The 23,281-nt window shown below is 41.8% G+C and overlaps 1 protein-coding gene across 2 annotated transcripts in view; it reads right to left on the bottom strand.

Moving 5' to 3' along the window:
• Positions 1 to 6,189: 6,189 nt before the first annotated feature.
• The window catches only part of TTPA (alpha tocopherol transfer protein), a 34,470-nt gene continuing 17,378 nt past the window's right edge, over positions 6,190 to 23,281 (bottom strand). For both annotated transcript variants that reach the window (XM_075920621.2, XM_006113644.5), the window contains exons 4-5: positions 15,646 to 15,756; positions 6,190 to 10,267 (exon numbers count right to left, since the gene is read on the bottom strand). In XM_075920621.2, coding sequence (XP_075776736.1) covers positions 10,091 to 10,267; positions 15,646 to 15,756 — 288 coding nt within the window. In that variant the 3' untranslated portion in view covers positions 6,190 to 10,090. The remainder of the gene's footprint in view (positions 10,268 to 15,645; positions 15,757 to 23,281) is intronic.

The raw sequence follows: 23,281 nt of genomic DNA, 5'->3' as shown, positions 1-23,281 counted from the left end.
TTCATTCTGTAAGGTAGAACATACATTTAGGCTGGACATTGGAGACATCCTGTCATGCTGAACCTTACTAGCACTCAGAAATGGTCTCCAGTTGCACTCTGGTACATCAGTATTTCCCACATTAGGCCCTGTTCGCTTCAGTCCCCTAGGCTACGTCTACACTGCAGGCTTCTTGCGCAAAAACTTTTTGTGCAAGAGCGCGTCCACACTGCCATGTGCTTTAGCGCAAGAGATGTGTTTTTGCACAAGAGCATCCATGGCAGTGTGGACCCTCTCTTGCACAAGAAAGCTCTGATGGCCATTTTAGCCACAGGGGTGTCTTGCGCAAGAAACCCCTGTCCCCATCCACGCTGCCTTCTTGCGCAAGAGAGCTTATTCCTCGTGGGGAGAGGAATAACTCTTGTGCAAGAAGCCCTCTCTTCTGATGCTTTACTGTAAATTTACTTGCAAAAGAACACGTGTGCAGTGTAGATGCTCCGCAAGCTTTTGTGCACGAATGGCCATTCTTGTGCAAGAAGCCTGTAGTGTAGATGTAGCCCTCAAGTTGTGACCATGTAGTTTTCACACAGTGTGGCTTCAGCAGTCTCTGAGGCCAGGGTTGGAGACTGTTGTGGAAACACGGTTCCTCCTAAGATATGTCCAAACCCTTTCCTCCCCATTCACTTTCCTATTTCTCTGCACAAGGGATGGGAAAGGGGTCACTCTGTATAGTTCATAAATACGATTAAGTTTCAACTAAAAATGCCAAAAGTCTAATATGCATCTAAATATTACTAATCATTCAGTCCCCTTGTATTTAAATAACATACCACATTACTATAACACTGTTCAAACGCTTCACATTTTTGGTGTTAACCAGAAAGTTGTGTTCAGACTTGAAAATGCTCTAATGATACAAACTACGCAGTTTCTTAAGCAGTTGAAAGCTAAATAAACTGGTCCTCTTTCGCCATCTAGTGTGAACATTGTAGTAGGACAAAATGAAAACCATTTATAAAATCTCATAAAGGTCCTGAAGTATTTGTAATGGACGGAATGACAATGTTAATTGGAAATAAGAGTGGGCCACATTCTGATCTCAGTTGCAACTAACTGAGATCAATATTGGCCCTCCTCTGCCCCTCCTCCTCGTAACACATTTTAACTGTATTTCTGTAATGCAAATAATGAGGCTTTAAAAACGGAATTATTATATACCTGTGCTAAGTAATTAAGAATCAACCCTCTTGATTGGAAGATATTTATATATAAATTCCTCTTTTCCTGCATAATTAGCCATTTCAAGGTCCTGCCGATTATTTCCATTAGGAGGAGAAATTGATGATAAATAGTTGAAATCTTATTTCTTTACAAAGATTGTGCACAAAGTCTCAGTTCCTTGAACACTAGGAATCAACTAACAGAAGCCAGTTTTTTTCTCAGTTCCTTGCCTCTTTCTAATTAGCACTCTGCCTAATAAAGCTCTCTCTTGGCTTTCTCTCAGGGCCCTTTTACCAGTACTTCTCTTCTTGACTTCTGGCTCTTTGGTGCCTGTAGCTGCTTCCAACTCACTCGCACAACTTGGCTCCACCAGACAATACCCAGCCACTGTGCTTGCAGTCAATTAGCAGTCCAAACTCCTCAGACCTCAAGGATTATCTCCTACTCCGGCTTTTTCCTACTGGTCTGTGATTCAGGTAATGACTTCAAACAAAGATGCATTTAAGTGCTCCTTCATTTAGCCTGAATAACAGGCTGCTATCATACCCACCATCTTGAATGAAGTTTGTGACTGCTCATAGATTAAAGGTACAGTTCCTGGGAGCCACTGAGCCTCCAGGATAACAACATTAATTTTTCAGAGCTGAGATTAGTTATTAGAAAGAAGGGACATTCTCTGCCCCTGCTCTGCTCCATTACACTGCAAGTGATTCAAAGTGGGCAGAATTATCACAAGTGTAGGATCATCTACTGCAGGAGGAGAACCAGCAGAATCATTGCACGAAAGGAGTGGCTGGAGAGCAATACAGTCTGGCAACCCACAGACAGTCTCCAGGAACCGCTGCCAGGGGGCACAGTTTAAAGCAGATTCCAGACTGCTCTGTTCTACCACTGCATCAGAACAGATCAGAGAATCAGAGCAGCTTGCAAGGACAATATAAAACAGCTTGTGTAGACTTTATTTCAAGTATTAAAGGAAATCAGTGGTACACTATAAACAGTTCAATGAAGTACTACAAAGCAGAACAAAACAGCAAGATTTATTTCCTTGCGCATGAAGAAATACACTCTCTCATATTATATACCCACATGTACATGCGCATCGTACTTTGGGCTGGGATTACTACCATTCAAGTTAATAGAAATTCCACTTGTGGGAAAGGTCCCTGCTCTTTTAGGTTCAAAACCTGCATTCCTAATACAAGCAAATTTTTAGGGCTTGTCTATATGGTAGCAGAGCTAGTGTGAGTGAACTGTAGACAATAATAAAGTGTTGCACTCTACCTGCCCTATATTGACCCTGCTACCATGAACCAAAAATGTACCCAGTTTGCACTGATATAACCCTGTTCCAAACAGGACTATGTTCTTGCAAATAAGATACCTTTAAATTAGGGGTGTGATAGAGTAAACATGTAAATGATTAATCAGTGAGCCTGTGCTCTTCTGTTAACCTTCACGATTACACACAGTCCTTCCCCTCCCCTGCTTCCTGCTCCTGGGCTGCTGCCTTTGATAGGGGAGGGGCAAGCGGGAGCCAGTACAAGCAGGGAACTGGCTTAAAAGCCTCTCCACCCCGCCTGTAGACATGTACCCACTGAAATTTTGGACTCCTACTTGAAAGTAGGAATAAGGGATCCTCCGCAAAAGGGCTTATTTTCCGGAGAATCGCATCTAGACTGGCACTTTTCTCCGGCAAAAACCCCGAGCCGGAAAAAAGCGGCAGCCATGTAAATGCAAATGCCGCGGGGGATATTTAAATCCCCCGCGGATTTGCAATTCCGAAGTGTCTCATTAGCATCCCTTTTCCGGAAAGGGATGCCTATGTAGACACAGCCATTCTTTTTTAAAAGCAGACAGATTCAGGACCTAAGCCAAAATCTGTCCATTGACACCAGTGGTTTGGACACCAGTGGTTCTGTTCAATATCTTCATCGACAATTTAGATAATGGCACAGAGAGTACCCTTATAAAGTTTGTGGATGATACCAAGCTGGAAGGAGTTGCAAGTACTTTGAAGGATAGGATTATAATTCAAAATGATCTGCACAGATTGGAGAAATGATCTGAGGTAAATAGGATTACGTTCAATAAGGACAAGTGCAAAGTACTCCATTTAGGAAGGAGTACTCTTCCATCAGTTTCACACATACACAATGGAAAGCGACTGTCTAAGGAGGAGTACGGAAGAAAGGAATATAAGGGTGAGAGTGGACCACAAACTGAATATGAGTCACCAGTGTGATACTGTTGCAAAAATATGCTAACATCTTTCAGGGATGTATTATCAGTATTATAAGCAAGACACAAGAAATAATTCTTCCGCTCTACTTTTTGCTGATTAAGCCCCAGTTGGAGTACTGTATCCAGTTCTGGACACCACATTTCAGGAAAGATGTGGACAAATTGGAGAAGATCCAGAGAATTAAAAAAAAAATGATGAAAGGTCTAGAAAACAACGTGTGAGGGAAAACTGAAAGAAATGGATTTGTTTAGTCTGGAAAAGAGAAGACTATGAGGGAGATGATAGCTTTCAAGCTCCTAACAGGTTGTTACAAGGAGGACGAAGAAAAATTATTCTCTCTAACATCTGATAATAGGACAGGAAGCAATGGGAGGTTTAGATTGGACATTAGAAATAATTTCCTGACTGTCAGGGTGGTCAATTACTGGAAAAAATTGGCTAGGGAGATTGTGGAATCTCCATCACTGGAAATGTTAAGGACATGTTAGAAAAACATCTCTCGGGGATGATTAGATGGTGCTTGTTCCTGCCATGAGTGCAGGGAATGGACTTGATGAATTCTGGAGTTCCCTTTCAGTTCTATTATTCTATGATTTTATGATCCTCAAAACATCAGCCATGAAGAGTGATTTTGTGCATGGCTGAAATTTGGTTTTCATTTGTAGTATTTTAGTATTGTTTATTTTACTTCTTACTGTTGGTTAAGTGCTGTTGCTGTCATCAGCCTGTGGAAACCAGAATGTTATTCTGATCCAGAACCTGGAAATTGGAATAGTTGCGAAACAGAGCTCTTTGTGGTAATAGTCAGTAAGCCATAAGAGGAATCAGACCTGCACACTTCAAGCACTACTGGCAGTCTCCCTCCATTCCCTGAGTCCTAGCATTATTTATGTACACATGGCACTACCTGGCTCTGAAGGCATCAGCATGTATTTGGAAACCTGACAGACCGCAGCTAGCACCTGGGTTATTAAGTCTGAAAATGAAAAAAACCTCTTAATACACTGCACTGGTAGGTACCAGCTTGCTGTAAGTCTAGCCTCTTTTTCTCAAGGTCTTATAAGTGCTGTGCAACTTCTATAGCAGGGGTAGGCAAATACTATCTCACAGGCAAGATCTGCTCTGCCAGGGTTAGCTCCTGGTGGATACCCACCACTCTATTTACTCGTGTCTCCACGGGTATTGGCAATCGCAGCTCCCATTGGCTGCAGATCACTGTTCCTGGTCAATAGGGGTATGTCTAGACTACATGCCTCTGCCAACAGAGGCATGTAAATTAGACATACCAACATAGTCAATGAAGTGGAGATTTAAATTTCCCCCTCTTCATTAGCATAAAAACGGTCGCCGCGTTGTGCCGGCTCAGCTGTTTGCCGGCTCCAAGCGGCAGTCAAGCCGGGGATCGGTCGACAAGGAAAGCTGTTGTCGACTGATCCCTTATGCCTCGTGTTGACAGAGGCATGTAGTCTAGACATATCCCAAGAGAAGAGAAACTGCTTTTCTAGTTGGCTGGCCATTCACAGTCTGTGTTTAATCCTAAATGGATAGTGTCAAATTTGCAAAAATAATTGTAGCTCTGCATTTTCTCTTTCAAGTCTGTTTTTGAAGTTTTTTTTTTTGCAGGATGGCTATTTTTAAATCTGCTACCGTGTGTCCAGAGAGACTGAAGTGTTCTCCTACAGGTTTTTGTATGTTATCATTCCTGATATCTGATTTGTGTCCATTTATTCTTTTATGTAGGGACTGTCCAGTTTGGCCAATGTATATGGCAGAGGGGCATTGCTGGCACATATTACATTGTTAGATGTGCAGGTGAATGAGATGGTGTAGCTGATGTGGTTAGGTCCTGTGATGGTATTGCTGATGTAGATGTGGAAAGAGTTGGCACCGAGGTTTGTTGCAGGATTGGTTTCTGAGTTACAGTTACTGTGCTGTGGTGTATAGTTGCTGGTGAGAATTTGTTTCAGGTTGGAGGGCTGTCTGTAGGCAAGGACTGATTACTGGCTTGAAGTTCTTACAATAGCATCAGCTATAATTGAACTATGATACTGCCCATTTTTCATTAGTGTGGAAAGTGGATGGGAAGGGAAGTAAAATCACAAAGTCAACAGAAAAAAAGTTTTTCATTTCAACTGGATAGGGGATTTTCTTTGAATTATGCCATCCTCTAAACTCAAAACCATAATGCTTACCATGCCAAACCTCTGAGTCAGTCTGTAAAGGTCATTAATGTGAAGCACCAGTTTGCATCCAAGCATAGGACTTCAATGCAGTCTGGCCTCCTGACAGTGTTGCAAGATGTGACAAAATTGAAAAACTCATGTCTTTGTATCACATCAAATGCCATTCTCCCAACATCAATGACTATACAGGAAAAAAAAAGCTTGTGCTGCTTCTCTTTGGGTAATGCTGGTGTAACCTAAGGTGTCCCGGATAGTCTACACTAGCAGGTGGTCAGGCAGGCTGCCAAACTGGTGACTAGCACTGGTTGGTGAATCCAACTACAATCTCGTGCTCCTGATCCATCCAAACTGGTTACCAAGAAGCTGGGGGGGTGGGGGGGGGGCGAAGAAACCTCACAGCCCCTTTTATTGCATTCCAGTCTATGGCTTCCAATCATCAAACAGGTTCAGTAAAGTGAGATACTTAATACTTAACACAATTCACTATACAAAATGATCCCCAAAATGCCAGATCAATGCTAGTTTAGATCTTGCCCAAAATACCACACTGGCAACCAGTCATTTAGGACCTAAATCCAAATGTTTATTATAAAAGAAAACAACAAGAAGAGAGTTGTTAAAATGGTCAGAGCAATCAGATACATACATATGAGTTCAGAGTCCATATCAGTTTCTTAGCAGCATTGGTGAGTTTGCTGGTAAAGTCCCTCTGGCTTCTCTCAATGGATTCATTGTACAGCTGATTGCATATGATGGTCTATCAACCAGTCTATTCTGATGCCAATCTGTACAGCAGGGCTACTCAACTTTGGAAGCCCCAGGGGCCACAATAATACTCACAGCACATTCTGAGGGCCACAACTTAAGAATGGTTCACACTGATGGGGATGAATACAAAGATTAGGCAAAACTACACAACACGCATACCCCATTTAAGTCAGTTCTGCTGATATTAATCAAATGCAATATTTACCCATTTTCCACTTATGACAGCATTTTTAATGAGCAATGACAGTCCAAAATGCATATCAACAGAAGACCATTGTATTAACTGTGTTTTTATTTCGGCTTCACAACAGTCCAGAAATTTAATTACTAAAACACACATCAACCCAAACTGTACCATTGGTTGCATGCAGCCCAGGGGCCACATGTTGAGTAGCCCTGATGTAACCCCTAAAAAATTTTAGAGGTTACATGGACTGCGGGCTATGCAATATAAAGATTAGCTCCCAGAGAGCCACAGCACGTAACCTTTGAAAAATGGGGGTGTAGGAGTGGGGCATAATGGACTGCCTGCGGAAGGTCCTGTGGGGCTGAAGCAACCTCCTGCCCAGGGAGGAGGAGTGGAAGGGATAGATGTTCCAGCCCTTACCAGTTGACCACAACTAGTAAGCATCATTCCTTAAGGGTCAGGCTTACCAGTTAACCTTTTACATCCCTAATTCAGCATATTTTTTGCATATTCAGAGGAGGAGGATGGCTCTCCAGTTAGCAAGCCAGAGACTTTAGCCAGGTTCTTTGAATATGAACCTGATCCTGACTAATTAGTAAGTAATATTTGACATAGTATGTTATCCTTTAATTGTACATTTTTCGTAATAAAAAGTTAAGACAAACGACTACGTGATACACCTAGAATGTTTGAGTAAGTTTACTTTTTTTAATATAAAGGTACAACACGTACATTGTTTTTATAATTTTGTACTTTACAGCGTGTGGACAGTCAATAGCAAATTATCTTTGCATTTATAGAATTTTTTTTAAAGGCACTCCTGCTTCAATCACAGTGGAATGAGATGTGTACTTTACAATTCAAAGCTACATCATTTTTCTTCTGTATGTGTAAAACAATAGGCCCTCCACCCATCTAACAATATTCACTGGTGACGTAAGACCCACATCAAATTACTCCTACTTAAATTACTCCTAAGTACAGTTCACTCTGTGATACAATAGGTGTAATCATTACAAACTAAATCAGAGTCCCATGAAGAAAGTAAATCACACCTGCCCCACCTTCAATGTTTTGGCAATATCATTTAACTTGCATTTAGAGGGTTTTTTTTCCCCCCTCCCTGAATGTTTACTTAGAGTTCAGCATTTTCGTGTTAAACAAAACCAAAGCCTTGTACCTCTTAAAGCCAAATTTTACTTTCATTTACAGGCATGCAACCCAAATGAAGTAAGTAGGGATGCATATATATAAAACTCGGAATAGATTTTGTCTCTTCCAGGTAAAATAGCTACAAGACAGAGTTTTGTTTTCTTGCATAGCACTGCATTGTCAGTCAATTGATGGTGTTTCTTTCCAAAGAACTAAAATTTAAAGCAATACACCAAAGAGCATCAGCTTCCAATTCTCCCCAGTAGTTTAGAATTTGAATTGTGTAGCTGAGCATTATTCAAGTTGCCAGGTATGTACTTATTACTTTATTTGCATATAAACAAGTAGTACCTTACAATAATATTCTCAGAGAAAAGAAATTTTGAATCATGCCACAAGCTGATTCTCTGACAACAAAGCATTATGAAAAATTCTTCTGACCATAATTTGAAGGTTAATGTTTTAAAACAGACTACAGATCAAAAGGGTCCAGGACAACAGAAAAAACTGTGCACAAGGAGATGAAGAAACAAAGATTCTTATTTTCATGTTGGCTTTGTAGCTTTAAAAAGATGCTGTTCATTGGCATTGGCAGTGTATCACAGTGGAAAAAGCCACCACAACTATCTCTAAAGAGAACTCTTGCTGCAGATGAAACAGCCTGAGCAGTATTACTGATCATCAAAACTCATACAAGACATTACTGATATGTTAATATGGCACTCTGGGTTTCTCCTTTGCTATTTAAAGTGAAGAGAAAGTTCTTGGAATCATCAGTAGATTTGATATTTAAAAAAGAAGCAAAATAAACATTTGAGTCAATTTTACAAAAGATATTGTTCTTATAAAGGCTTTACCATTAGGGTCAATAAAGAGCTGTTTAATATTTATGTTGGACAATTCCTGCCTTGTCAAAAACAAGAGCTAGGAAGTTAGTCTGCTGAAAAACAATCAAAATCGAAGTACATTCATCATTTAAACTGAAAGGATTTAAACAATCTATGTTATCACTGTGTAACACATGTCAGAACCATGTATCATTTTGTTAAAAGATAAGATAATAATTTGTATGTGGCTGGTGTCCCTTTAAGAACTACTTTTAGCAGAGAGATTGAGCAAGTTTTCAATTGTCTGTAATGGCTAAAGAGGAAGTGGGGTCAACAACAAAGACATTAAGCAAAAAATATTCTTCCAGTACCTAGGCATGCAAGATGTTGAATATTGCTGGCACCTCTTGGAAGAAAAGGAAGGCAATTGGCATCTCACTGCAGCAAATCCATAGTGAGCAGCAGTCAGTGAGAATACTGAAACCACACGACAAGTTTATTTCTATAGTCAAGTCCAAGAAGCAAAATCCATTTTCTTTCCCTCAAACAAATGGCCACGTCCTTGGCATTGCTAAGCACCCTTTACTTCCACGTGAATTCAGTAGAAGTCAAGGTTGTTTGGCACCTCACAGAAGCTGCTTTGTAACTTATCTGAGCAGAATGGTTGCCACAGGGAAAAAATAATTTTTCAAAGTTAAGTTAATCCATTTATCTCTTCCCCACCTTTGTGATTCACATGATCTTTTAATAGTTTCCAAGTGGAATGTCCCTTTGCAGCTTTGGCAGCTTACCATCTTACTTTCCCACATGGATACATGCAGCTCACAGCTGTGCCAGCTGCTTTTATGTTCCATCACTGCTGACCAGTTTTCATCTAAAGTGCAAGCTCAGCTGTACAAACTGACTAGAAATCCATTTCCCTGAGAATCAGCCTAAGGACCAGCCCTATTTTCTGCAAAGATTAGGCCTAAGAAAATTGCTACTTTGTATCAACACATTTCTAAGCCAAAAGACCAACTCCAAATCAGATGCGCCCTGCAGCTGTCAGAATCATTTGACTCTTTGTGTCAGCCCATCAACTTGAGCAGGTGCAAAGCAAGAGCCGAGCACGTGGTTTATATGGAGTTGTCACAGAGTGGAGCTCCAAGAGAACATATCTAGAGGAATCCTGTTCTCAGCAGTATCCTATATGAGCACTAGCTAACTTTTGGACACATATCCATAATGTTTATAACAGATTGTATATTATCCCTCTTCTGAAACTCATGAATCTCTCCGTTAGCTCTATGATGCAACTACTATTCGATCTCCTCTTCAAGCAAATATAAAAATGCAGCAACTGGGGCATTTCTACCCTCAGCAATGGTCTATTAGACCTTTTACAGTGGTCCCTTTTAAAGGAATGTCAAATCTAAATGAAAAATATTTGAAGTTCATTCTGCTTACAGCCGTAATACCAGGAATTAATTGCAGCTCTATTTTAATGAATTGTCTCAGTATCGAGATCTTACTTTTTAATACGGCTGCCTTACTGGAAAACCAGAGAAATACTCTGAAGATAATCTGCAGATTCCATTATGAAGTCAGTCCACTCTTGGGAAAGGTCCTCCATGGAGACTTCCTCCCCACCATATTCCTGTGGGAGAATGCTGGCCGGGAAGTGGTGCAGCAGACTCTGTGTGTAGTTACTCCCATGCATATGCACCTGAAACAAGAAAAGCCACTCAAAAATAGCTTTCCAGTTTACATAATACAAACACACCTGTACTTCCTTCTGAATCCCTGAATGGTTTGTGAAGAAAGGGAAGAACCTCAGGTGCGGGGACTGAAGCACAAGCTAGAGTTCACTAACTACATCGTCACTGGTTTTAATGTACATTCACAGCATACAAATAAGCTTTACCATAATCTCCTAAAGCTTTCTAACTCACTATTTGCTGCTTAGTTCAGGATGAAATGCAACGCTGAGCCCTGCTGAAATTCCAACGATCTGTGTTTTATGCAGCTGCAAACATAGAAATCAAGGCCATTTTACATGATGTAGCTTTTAAGTTAGGGATATGCATAGTATACCCCATCTACTCAGTGCTTGGGCCAGCCGTGCAAAGTACGGTCTCCTCTACCTTCCCATTCAGTATGTTAAGGGTTGTTCTAAAAAGGACAATGCTCAAATGTTCTCCAGGTCTACTGCAGGTAGGACAAGAAATAATAGGCTTTATCTGCAGGTAGGGAAATTTAGGTTGGACATTAGGAAAAACATTCTCGCTATGAGTATTTTATACTCTGGAATAGGCTTCCAAAGGCAGTTGAGGAATCCCCATTATTTGAGGGTTTTAATAACAGGCTGGGCATGGGCAATAACAGGCTAGGCAAACACCTCTGAGATTGTCTAGGTTTACTTAGTCCTGTGTCAACACAGAGGGCTGGACTTGAGCCCCCCCCCCCCCCCCATTGCTCCATTTCTATAATTCTACATAATATTAATGCTTATTTCTGATTCTGCAACACGTAAAAGAAAACATTTCTAAATGGGACAATTATGTCATCTCAAAGGTTTTTTCTGTGGTTAGAAACAGCACACGCACAGACCATACGTCTCAGAATATCAGCTATTTTAAACTTCTACTACTGCGGAACAGCTCTGTTTCTCCTTATATCTGTCTTTGAAATGTCATGCAGTACTTCCTGTCAAATGCATGTTTCATTTCCAAGCTCTAGCTCTTAAGATTAAATCTGGCTTTTCTCCAAATGTACATGACACTAAGACTTCCCATATCAAATGAGCGTCTAATTAATTGTCTTTGTGTTCAGGGCTTCTCAATGAAGATCTGAGAGAACTTAAGAACCACCATACTGAGTCAGACCAAAGGCCCATCTAGCCCAGTATCCTGCCTGCCGAGGGCAGCCAATGCCAGATACCCCAGATAGAGTGAGTAGAACACGGATAGAACAGTAATCCCTCTCCCATCTGACAGAGGCTAGGGATGCCATTCCCACCCATCCTGGCTAATAAGCCATTAATGGACCTAACCTACATGAATTTCTCTAGGTCTTTCTCGAACCCTGTTAAAGTCCCGATCTTCACAAACTCCTCTGGCAAGGAGTTCTACTGGCCAACCATACTCTGCATGAATAAAAACCTCCTTTTGTTTGTTTTAAACCTGCTACCTATTATGTTTTATTTGCTGACCCCTAGTTCTTATGTTATAGGAATCAATAAATAACTTTTCCTTATTCACTTTTCCACACCACTTATGATTTTATAGCCCTCTATCATATCCCTCCTTAAGTCTCTTTTCTAAGCTAAAAAGTTCCAGTCTTTTTAATCACTTTTCATAGGGGACCTGTTCCAAATAGATCTCTTTTGAGATGAGGTGACCACATCTGTATGCAGTATTCAAAATGTGGGTGTACCGTGGTTTTATACAGAGGCAATAAAATGTTCACCTTTTTAATGATTTCTAACATTCTGTTTGCTTTTTTGACTGCCGCTGCTCATTGAGTGGATGCTTTCAGAGAACTATCCACAATGATTCCAAGATCTCTCCCTTGAGTAGTTATAGCTAGCATAGTCCCCATCATTTAGTATGTATAGTTGGGATTATTTTTTCCAATGTGTATTACTTTACATTTATCAACATGAAATTTCATTTGCCATTTTGTTGCCCAATCACTTAGATTTGTGAGATCTTTTTGAAGCTTTTCACAGTCTGCTTTGGACTTAACTATCTTGAGCAGCTTGGTATCATCTGCAAATTTTGCCACCTCACTGTTTACTCCTCTTCTCTAGATCATTTATAAATAGATTGAACAGTACTGGTCCCAGTACAGACTCCTGGAGGGACACCACTAGTTACCGTTCTCCGTTCTGAAAACTTACTATTCATTCCTACCGTTTGTTTCTTGTCTTTTAACCAGTTATCAATCCATGAGAGGACCTTCTCTTTTATCCCATGATAGCTTACTTTACTTAAGAGCTTTTGGTGAGGTACTTTGGCAAAGGCTTTCTGGAAATATAAGTATACTATATCTACTAATTCCCCTTGTCTGCATGTTTGTTGACCCTCCTCAAAGAACTCTAGTAGATCAGTAAGCCATGATTTCCCTTTACAGAAACCATGCTGCCTTTCCCCTCAACAAATTATGTTCATGTATTTCTGACAATTTTATTCTTTACTATAGTTACTAATGTGCCTGGTACTGACATTAGATTTACCAGTCTGTAATTGTCAGAATCACCTCTAGAGCCCTTTTAAAATATTTGCATCACATTAGCTATCTTCCAGTCATTAGGAACAGAAGCTGATTTAAACGGTGGGTTACAAACCACAGTCAATAGTTCCCAAATTTCACATCTGAGTTCTTTCCAAACTCTTGGGTGAATGCCATCTGGTCCCAGTGACTTGTTACTGTTAAATTTATCAGTTTGTTCCAAAGCCTCCTCTAATGACACGTCAATCTGGGACAATTCCTCAGATTTGTCACCTAAGAAAAATGGCTCAGGTTTGGGAATCTCCCTAACATCCTCAGCCGTGAAGACTGGAGCAAAGAATTCATTTAATTTCTCTGCAATGACCTTATTGTCTGTGAGTGCTCCTCTGGCATCTTGATCATCCAGGGACCCCACTGTTTGTCTAGCAGGCTTCCTGCTTCTGATGTACTTAAAAACATTTTACTTTTTGATTTTTTGGTTAGCTGTTCCTCAAACTCCTTTCTGGCTTTTCTTATTACATTTTTACACTTAATTTGACAGAGTTTATATTCCTTTGTATTTTTCTCACTAGCATTTAACTTCTACTTTTTAAACAATGCCTTTTTATCTCTCACTGCTTTTACTTGGTTAAGCCAAGCCGTGGTGGCACATTTTTGGTTCTCTTACTGTGTTTTTTTTACTTGGGGTATTCATCAACGATTTAGATATTGGCATAGAAAGTATGCTTATTAAGTTTTCAGATGATACCAAGCTGGGAGGGGTTGCGACTGCTCTGAAGGATAGGGTCATAATTCAAAATGATCTGGACAAATTGGAGAAATGGTCTGAGGTAAACAGGATGAAGTTTAATAAAGACAAATGCAAAGAGCTCCACATAGGAAGGAACAATCAGTTTTGCACATACAGAATGGGAAGCGACTGTCTAGGAAGGAGTACAGCAGAAAGGGATCTAGGGGTTATAGAGGACCACAAGCTGAATATGAGTCAGCAGTGTGATGCTGTTGCAAAAAAAGCAAACATGATTCTGGGATGCTTTAACAGGTGTGTTGTGAGCAAGACACGAGAAGTCATTCTTCCGCTCTACTCTGCGCTGGTTAGGCCTCAGTTGGAGCTTTGTGTCCAGTTCTGGGCACCGCATTTCAAGAAAGATGTGGAGAAATTGGAGAGGGTCCAGAGAAGAGCAACAAGAATGATTAAAGGTCTAGAGAACATGACCTACGAAGAAAGGCTGAAAGAATTGGGTTTGTTTAGTTTAGAAAAGAGAAGATTGAGGGGGGACATGATAGCAGTTTTCAGGTATCTAAGAGGGTGTCATAAGGAGAAGGGAGAAAACTTGTTCATCTTGTCCTCTGAGGGTAGAACAAGAAGCAATGGATTTAAACTGCAGCAAGGGAGATTTAGGTTGGACATTAGGAAGAAGTTCCTAACTGTCAGAGTGGTCAAACACTGGAATAAATTGCCCAGGGAGGTTGTGGAATCTCCATCTCTGGAGATATTTAAGAGTAGGTTAGATAAATGTCTATCAGGGATGGTCTAGACAGTATTTGGTCCTGCCATGAGGGTAGGGGACTGGACTCGATGACCTCGAGGTGCCTACCAGTCCTAGTATTCTATGATTCTATGATTTAAGTTGGGCCTTTGTTTAGGTGACTTTGAAAAGTTTCCAGGCAGCTTGCAGGGATTTTACTTTTGGCACTGTACCTTTTAATGTCTGTTTAACTAACCTCCTCATTTTTATGTAGTTCCCCCTTTCTATAATTAAATGCCACAGAGTTGGACTGCTGAGGTGTTTTTCCCACTACAGGGATGCAGAGCTGGCCTTACCATGAGGCAAACTGAGGCGGCAACATCAGGTGCCAGACTGTCAGGGGGCGGGGGTGCCACTAGGACCCAGAGTGTAGAAAATTGTGTATTCTCTCTGCAGTACCATGAGAGGAGTAGAACAGGAAGAAGGCAGAACTGAGACCTTTCAAAGTTTTGGCCCAAGTGAGGGGGCATGTTGTGGGCCAGCCCTGCAGGGATGTTACATTTTATTATATTATGGTCACTATTTTCAAGTGGTCCAGAGAGAGAGAGAAAGCAATGCCCCCTCTTAAAACTAATGAGAAGCCCGTTCTGCTAGACACTTCCAGACTACCTGGGCTGGCCCTCACTATTGACTTCAGACTGCTTCTGTTCTGTTTCAGCAGTCTTGAGGCTCTCTCTATTCTCTCATTCTTTTCTCCTCATCCTCAGAATCAGTTTAGTCTTGCCCACTTTGCCTGGAATCATTGCCACACAGTTTGCCATGCTAGAGCAGTCTTGCAGGAATTCCTGATGTGTGGCTGCATCCAAATGTAACTGGGACTTAAAGTTAAACAAACAACAACTACAAATTCAATTAAAATAACTCAAAAGCTAATTTTTAAAAACAACTTTGCAGCAGTTGCAATTTGAATCTTTAGCCTGTGACAGGTGACAGCACAGGCTCTTTGGAGCTGGTCTAGTGTCTTCTAGTATGTTTGTAGAGAAGCACAATGTCTGTGCCCATTGAGTAATTATCATCAATTGGAGCACAGAGTCAAGAGATGAGGGCTTTCTTCCGAACTCTACTGCAAACTTGCTGTGTGACACTGGGCAACTGATTCAACTTCTTGGTATGCTAGTGTTCCTTATCAGTAAGGACTGTGATATGGTCAACCTCACAGGCATGATGCAAGTCTGAAATCATTAAAATTTGTGCAATGCTTAAAGATTCCCCAACTGAAAGTTTTATAAAAAGTGGAAAGTGTAAAATGGATTTATCCTCTTTGCTCAGGCATTGCAGGACCCAGGCCCAAATGGAAATTATTATTGCAGAAGCAAAAAAATATGTATTTATGTTCACTCACCCGTTCCTTTATTTTGTCAGTGAGAAAGGGCTTAATTAGAGCGAAGACCGGGTGGAAGAATAAAGGCTCGTTAATCAAGTGGATGCCACGAACTTTCAGTGGAAAGGAATCCTGCCAACATAAAAACAAATCATCACTGACATGATTGTATTCCTCTGAGCAAGTGTGAGAAATGTGTTTTGAACACAGGTTAAGGCAGTCCTCTTCCCCTTGCTTTCTAGACAGTGAAGACATTCCTGCACTTTGGAATATTTACTGCTTCCACTTCATCGCCACTAAACTTGAGAAAATGCATGTAAATATGTTCCTCTCACTGCATTAGGAGGAATAATTTCGTTACAAAGAACGCATAACTGTGGGTATGGGCTGATCACGAAATCTATGCACAGAGGGGATGCCCAGAAAGTATTTGTTTTAGGATTAGATTCTGTCTTGCCACAGTCCACTAGTTCTGTGCAACAGGGATTGAGCCACAAAGTTACACAATGTCCATTCAGGCAGGACTTTTGATTGGCAATTCATATGGCAGATTTTCAAAGAGTACCATAAGCTAATCTGTTGGCAGTGAGGCAAAGATTTGTGAAAACAGACTAGTGCTTGCCAAACAGCTTATTTTAAAAACTGTCCAAACTTATGTTGTAACTACAGTTTTTTTTAAAATATGTTGAATAAAATGTTTTCTTTAAAATACACATTGCAAAGAAAGAGAAAAATAAGCCTTAAAAATCAAATAAGCCATTTTGTACTACAAAAGAAAAAACACAACAACAAAATCCAAAGAAATCATGAGATCTGTAATTTAGGACCAAAATCTGGGATCAGTGGGAATTTTGCCTGAGTTGAGGATATAGGATCAGCTTTATGATTAAATTTGTATTTTTTTCAGTTCCCTAGAGTAAAAATAAACTACTATAAAATATCCAATGTTACTTGCATTGAAAATTCATTAGATAAATGTCATAGCTTCAGAAGTTAAAAGGACACATGGTCAGCACTCTGAAACATAATATTATGCACTGGAACTGTGGTGTCCAACATGCTAGGACTAGCCACATGTGGCTATTTGGCCAATTGACTTGAACAATGTGGCTATTTGGCCGGTAGAGTGTGACTAGTTTGCTATAGCAGTAGCCACTTGAGAAATGGTTGGATGCCATGGCACTAGAGAGAGTCCCATTTCATGTCCCATTTCACTGCTCTCTTTTTCTCTAATGTTCCCGTGAATTTTCTCTGTGCATGTGCAGAATAAAATGTTGTTGTGTGCACCCATAGGGAAGTGATATATGGTGGGGATGGGCCCAAGAGGTTCAGAATGTGGGAGGGGGCTCTGGTAAAAGATAGGAATGGTGAGATAGAGGGCTCCAGCTGGAGGTGAAGGATGGAGCTAGGGATGAGGGGCTCAGGATGCAGGGCTCAGAGGGGACACAGGTTTGGGGTGTGTGGAAATGTGGTCTCCAGGTCAGGGTGTAGCCTAAGGATGTTAAATAACGGTTAGTTGAATAATGGTTAGTTGAATAGTCGAGTAACCTCATGAATTGGTGATCAGAGAGGGTGTGCGGCCCCTAATGGATGAAGGAGGTAACTTAGTGACAGATGATGTGGGGAAAGCTGAAGTACTCAATGCTTTCTTTGCCTCTGTATTCACGGACAAGGTCGGCTCCTGGACTTCTGCGCCAAGTGACGCAAGATGGGATGAAGATGGACAGCCCGTGGTGGGTAAAGAACAGGTTAGGAACTATTTAGAAAAGCTAAACGTACATAAATCCATGGGTCCGGACTTAGTGCATCCGAGGGTACTGAGGGAGTTGGCAAATGTCATTGTGGAGACTTTGGCTATTATCTTTGAAAAGTCGTGGAGATCAGGAGAAATCCCAGATGACTGGAAAAAGGCAAATGTAGTGCCCATCTTCAAAAAAGGGAAGAAGGATGATGCAGGGAACTATAGGCTGGTCAGTCTTACCTCGGTTCCTGGAATCGATATTGAGGCACTTGGATGAGAGGAAAGTGATTAGGAATAGTCAGCATGGATTCACAAAGGGCAAGTCGTGCCTGACCAATCTGATTAGCTTCTATGATGAGGTAACTGGCTCGGTGGACATGGGGAAGTCAGTGGATGTTATATACCTTGACTTTAGCAAGGCTTTTGATACGGTCTCCCACAATATTCTTGCCAGCAAGTTAAGGGATTGTGGATTGGATAAATGGACGGTAAGATGGATAGAAAGATGGCTAGAAGGCCGGGCACAGCGGGTAGTGATCAATGGCTGGATGTCAGGATGGCGGTCGGTTTCTAGTGGAGTACCCCAAGGTTCGGTTCTAGGACCGGTTTTGTTCAATAGCTTTATTAATGATCTGGATGAGGGGATGGATTGCACCCTCAGCAAGTTTGCGGATGACACTAAGCTGAGGGGAGAGGTAGATACGCTTAAGGGCAGAGATAGGGTACAGAATGACTTAGACAAATTGGAGGATTGGGCCACAAGAAATCTGATGAGGTTCAACAAGGACAAGTGTAGAGTCCTGCACTTGGTACGGAAGAATCCCAAGCATAGTTACAAGCTGGGGACCAACCGGTTAAGTAGTAGCTCTGTAGAAAAGGACCTGGGGGTTACAGTGGATGAGAAGCTAGATATGAGTCAACAGTGTGCCCTTGTAGCCAGAAGGCTAATGGCATATTAGGTTGCATTAAGAGGAGCATTGCCAGCAGATCCAGAAATGTCATCATTCCCCTTTATTCGGCTTTGGTGAGGCCGCATCTGGAATATTGTGTCCAGTTCTGGGCCCCCCACTACAAAAAGGATGTGGACGCATTGGAGAGGGTCCAGCAGAGGGCAACCAAAATGATTAGGGGGCTGGAGCATATGACTTATGCGGAGAGGCTGAGGGACTTGGGTCTGTTTAGTCTGCAGAAGCGAAGAGTGAGGGGGGATTTGATAGCAGCCTTCAACTTCCTGAAGGGAGGTTCCAGAGAGGATGGAGAGAGGCTGTTCTTAGTAGTGACGGATGGCAGAACAAGGAGCAATGGTCTCAAGTTGTGGTGGGAGAGGTCCAGGTTGGATATTAGGAAAAACTATTTCACTAGGAGGGTGGTGAAGCACTGGAATGGGTTACAGAGGGAAGTAGTGGAGTCTCCATCCCTAGAGGTGTTTATGTCTCGGCTTGACAAAGCCCTGGCCGGGTTGATTTAGTTGGGATTGGTCCTGCCTAGAGCAGGGGGCTGGACTTGATGACCTTCTGAGGTCTCTTCCAGTTCTATGATTCTATGAATTCTTATTGGTTAGTTAACTACTCTATAGTACCTGGAGGCGGGGCCAGCAGCCAGTATTCTCCAGCACCATTTCCAAGGAGCCCCCTGCCACTCCTTCCTGATGCCTCTGTATCAGGGAAAGAAGTGTGGGGTGCAGGCGGGAGCTGGTCTGTGAGGGGAGCCATTTTAAAAATCAGCTCCCCTTGCAGACTGGTTGCCTGTCGCCCCATGCTGCTGCCTCCGTTACAGAGGCAGCAGCATGGGGTGGCAGCAGCCCCTGTCCGGAGTGGGTGTCTGTGCTCCCAAATCCGACATGAGCCAGAACTGAGCCAGGCTGACTGCCAGCCTAGCTCCAAATACAGTTTAAATGCAGAGCCGCAGCAGGCAGAGGTCCCGGACCCATAGCAAACAAGGACTGAGCCAGGCTGCCAACCAGCCTGCTAAAAAATGTATTGGGGGGAGGAAGAGGAGGGGAGGAAGAAATGCATGTAGTCTATAGCATTAACCTATAAGCTTTTGCTCATCAGTTAATCGACTATACTATTACATTCCTAATGTAGGCTCTAGGATGTCTGCACAGCTTAGAGGGGAACTTAGTTACTGACTGCAATTTTTCTACTTCTTCCAGAAGTGCACTGGAGATCCTGATAATAAATACTCTTTTCAATCACTATCACACTAGCCTTTCTTTGCTTATGTTGGGTAGAGCCAGAATGATGGGCTCCTAGCTGAATTAAAAAATAGCTTGCTGCGTGTAACTTTTTAGTAACTTTTTTAATCTGTTAGATAAAAAGCATCAGATTCTAATTTTGTTAAAGGTATGCAAAGAGCAGTGCTATGTAATCTCATCAAAAAACCTGCTTTGGCTCATATCTGTGGTAACAGAGGGTTCAAGATCCAAACAATTGGCACAGTTTAGATTAGTCTACAGTCTATAACAAATAAATACTGTTCAAAACTCTTTATTCTCAGGGTTCGATCCTGCCAGATGCTGATAGGGATGTAATAGTGTCGTTGGCTAAATGAATAATTGATAAGCGGAAGCTTATCAGTTAATGCTAACTAATACACGCATCTTCCCTCACTCCTCTGCTGCGGCTTTGCCAGTAAACTTTTCTAAGAGGACTGGCCAGCAACCCTGGCTCGCACTTGGCTCTGCCTTTAAGACAGTTTAGGAGCTCAGGGGGCAAGCAGCCTGGCTCATGTTAGGTCCCATGAGCTACCTTCGCTGCAGAAAAATATTACTGCAGAGCCACAGTGGGGATAGCTCCCAAACCAGCACGAAGCAGGACTGAGCCTGGCTACCAGCCACCGGACCTGGCACAAGCTGGGACTCAGAGCTTGCACAGATAACTCTTATTGATTAATCATGTCGTCGACAAATTTTTTTGTTGATTATAAGATTAACAAATAACACACTTCTTAACATCCCTAAGTGCTGACCACTTTGACCTAATCCAAAAAAATTTAAGCACGTGCTCAACTTTAAGCATTGGAGTAATTCCACTAGGTTCATTAAAGCTACCCTCATGCTTAAAGTTAAGGGCAAGCACAGGTGCTTTGCTGGATCAGGTCAGTTTTCAATACCTGTGTTGTGAGGTGGGTTAAACCTTGTCATGGGTTGGTTACATCCTCCTTAAAGTTGATGTGTAAACACACCCTTCACTAAAAATAGCTATAAAAAGCCCTTCAGGAGGCCATACTTAAAATCAGGCCTCAAAATCTTCTCAGATACTAGTGCCATGTGGGATGGAGGTTCCTCAGATACTGTAACTAGATGGTTGATTGGGTGAATGAGATAACACACATAAAATGAAAACCAGATGAGCACAAAGAGCTAGCCTGGAGCAAAAGACTACGTCTACGTCTACACTATGCAGCTTTTAGTAACAAGGCTGTGTTGACAGTCCTGTCACCAAAAGTCCGCATGTGTACATGTTGTTTTGTTGGTACTTTTGCCAACAAAATATTTCTAGTTCCTACAAGCAATTTTTGCTTTGTTGGCAGGAGAACACAGCTGCCAACAAAGCAGCGTTTATACTTCCAGTTGCTGTGACAAAACTTTTGTTGTTCAGGGGGCAGTTAAGAGTTTAAGCATGCGTGAATGACCAAAGTTTTGTCCTTCAAGCATAGATAAAGCCTAAGCTTATGTCTATACTACAGACCTTGACACAGTAGAGCTGTACTATGTAGCCCAAGGGTGGGCAATAATTTTTGATAGGGGGTCATGCCAAAATTTTGGTAAGTGGTCAATGGCTGCACTTTTCCATGGAGGCGGTACTGGGGCTGGAATGGGGGTTGGATGCACAAGGGAGCTCAGGGTAGGTGATTGGGGTGTAGGAGAAGGCATGAAGTCTGAGAGGGAGTTTGGGTGAAGGAGGGGATTGTAACCTGGGGCAGAAGATTGGGGTGCCAAGTCTAAAAGGGGATATGGATACAGGAGAGGATTCTGACCTGGGAGAGGGGTGTAGCAGGGGATGCAGGGGCTAGGAGGGAATTGTTACCTAGGCATAGAGGCATGTGCAGAGAGTTTGAGTGATGACCTGGGGCAAAGAATCAGGATGCGGGAGGAAGTTGGTGCCAGAGGCCAGCATCCCAGTGGGACCCTCAGGCAGGCTTCCTGCCTGCCGCAGCCCCAGTCCTCCATGTGCTTCTCTGCACCACATGGGAGAGGAGGGGAGCTTCACACACTGCCCCCAATACACAGTCTCTCAGATCCCATGACCAGTTCTCCATGTGGCACAGAGAGGCACATGGAGGGAGCAGCCAAACACTCTGAATGGGCTGGGGCTACTCCATGCCTGAGGGTCCTGGCAGGGTGGGATGTGGGTTGGATTCAAAGACTTGGCAAGCTAGGTCTGGCCCACGGGTCATATCTTGCCTAGCCCAGGTAGCTGCTTTAAATCAGTGGGAGAGAGCTCTCCTGCGGTCATAATTAAAACACCGCTAACAAACAGCAGTAGCTATTTCAGCAGGAGAGCATCTCCCATTTACATAGCACAGTCCACATCAGTGCTTTTGTCAGTGAAACTTCTGTCATTCAGAGGTGTGTTTTTTTTCCACAATCCTGAGTGTCAAAAGTTAAATTGACAAAAGTGCTAGGGTAGATAAAATCTAAAAAAGCCAAGCAATAGCTTGGGAGCAATGTGACCCTGGGGAAAGCTAGAGAGACAGCACACTTTTGTATCTGCTAGCTAATAAGGCTTGGGGCTATAAGCTAGCTTGTCTTTTCCTTAGTTCCTCCTGTGTTCAGAGAAGCAGGACTTTGTACATTCCTCGTAGACAATACCAAACTTTATCAGTTTTTGCTTCCAACTGTAACACCTCCAGCACCCTGAAACTGAGCTAACAACTTGGATCAAAAATAGGTAACACTTATTTTTATGCTATTTTTTTTCTACATTGCAGTTAGCTTCTCTCTTTCTCTGTGTCCTCATATTTCATGCAAGATCTTTTTTTTTTTTAAAACAAAAGAGACCCATAACAGTAAAGTTTTGAAAAAATAGGAGCTGAAAATTAGGCCTCTAAATAGAAGTGTTTCTAGATATGGATTTAGGAAATTAACTTTTTAAAATCTTGGCTAACAAAGTGTTAAACATCACAGTGACAAAAAAGGGACCTGAATTACCTGAACTGCTAAGCAAGAGCAGAAGAAACTTCTGTGTGAAAAACATCAACCCAACTTATAAAAACATGGGAGGAATATATGGAAAATAAGTTTATAAACTTTAAGCAACACTATTCAAAATTTAATTTTGATTTATTTTCTCTGATTCTTTATTTGTAGTATGTTTAAAAGTTTGAAAATCAAAAAGGGTAGATTCCAAAGCAGACACTTCACATTTGCCATGGGGTACTTATCCAAATCCCTAGATTTACCCAGCACCTTTTTTCCCCCACACCTGCAAAACAAGTTCTAAAGTTACCAGGGATCTGTTTACTGGTTCAAACGCAGGAGAACTCTCTCACAAGAACAGCCATTCTAGTGATATTTTCCCCATCATAAAAGTAACGAACCATATGAGAATTCCCCTATTCAAGATGGCAAAAGCTATGTGGTGCCTGCTGATTTAATGAAATTCTGAGGTAGAACTATTATGAAAAAAGCTGAGACTGATGTACCAAGATAGCAATGACCTAACTCGGATTCAGCCTCAAACCCAAACCCTTGCCAAACCAAAGCCAGACTTCATCTAGTTGGCTCATCTCTACATAATATTAGTTATTGGCTTTATTACTATTTATTTCTTATGGCAGTTTACTGCCATTTGAAATACACATAACTAGAATCTGGAGGATATTCACTACCAGATAATAACAAATCAAAGGCAAATCAAATAAAGTTTAGATTTAAATCAGTCAAGTGAGTGTCTCACTTTTAAAAGATCT

This window comes from Pelodiscus sinensis, chromosome 2 (assembly GCF_052426305.1).
Source record: "Pelodiscus sinensis isolate ZL-2025 chromosome 2, ASM5242630v1, whole genome shotgun sequence".
Classification (NCBI taxonomy): Eukaryota; Metazoa; Chordata; order Testudines; family Trionychidae; genus Pelodiscus; species Pelodiscus sinensis.
This window is presented reverse-complemented; position numbering and strand designations above follow the sequence as displayed.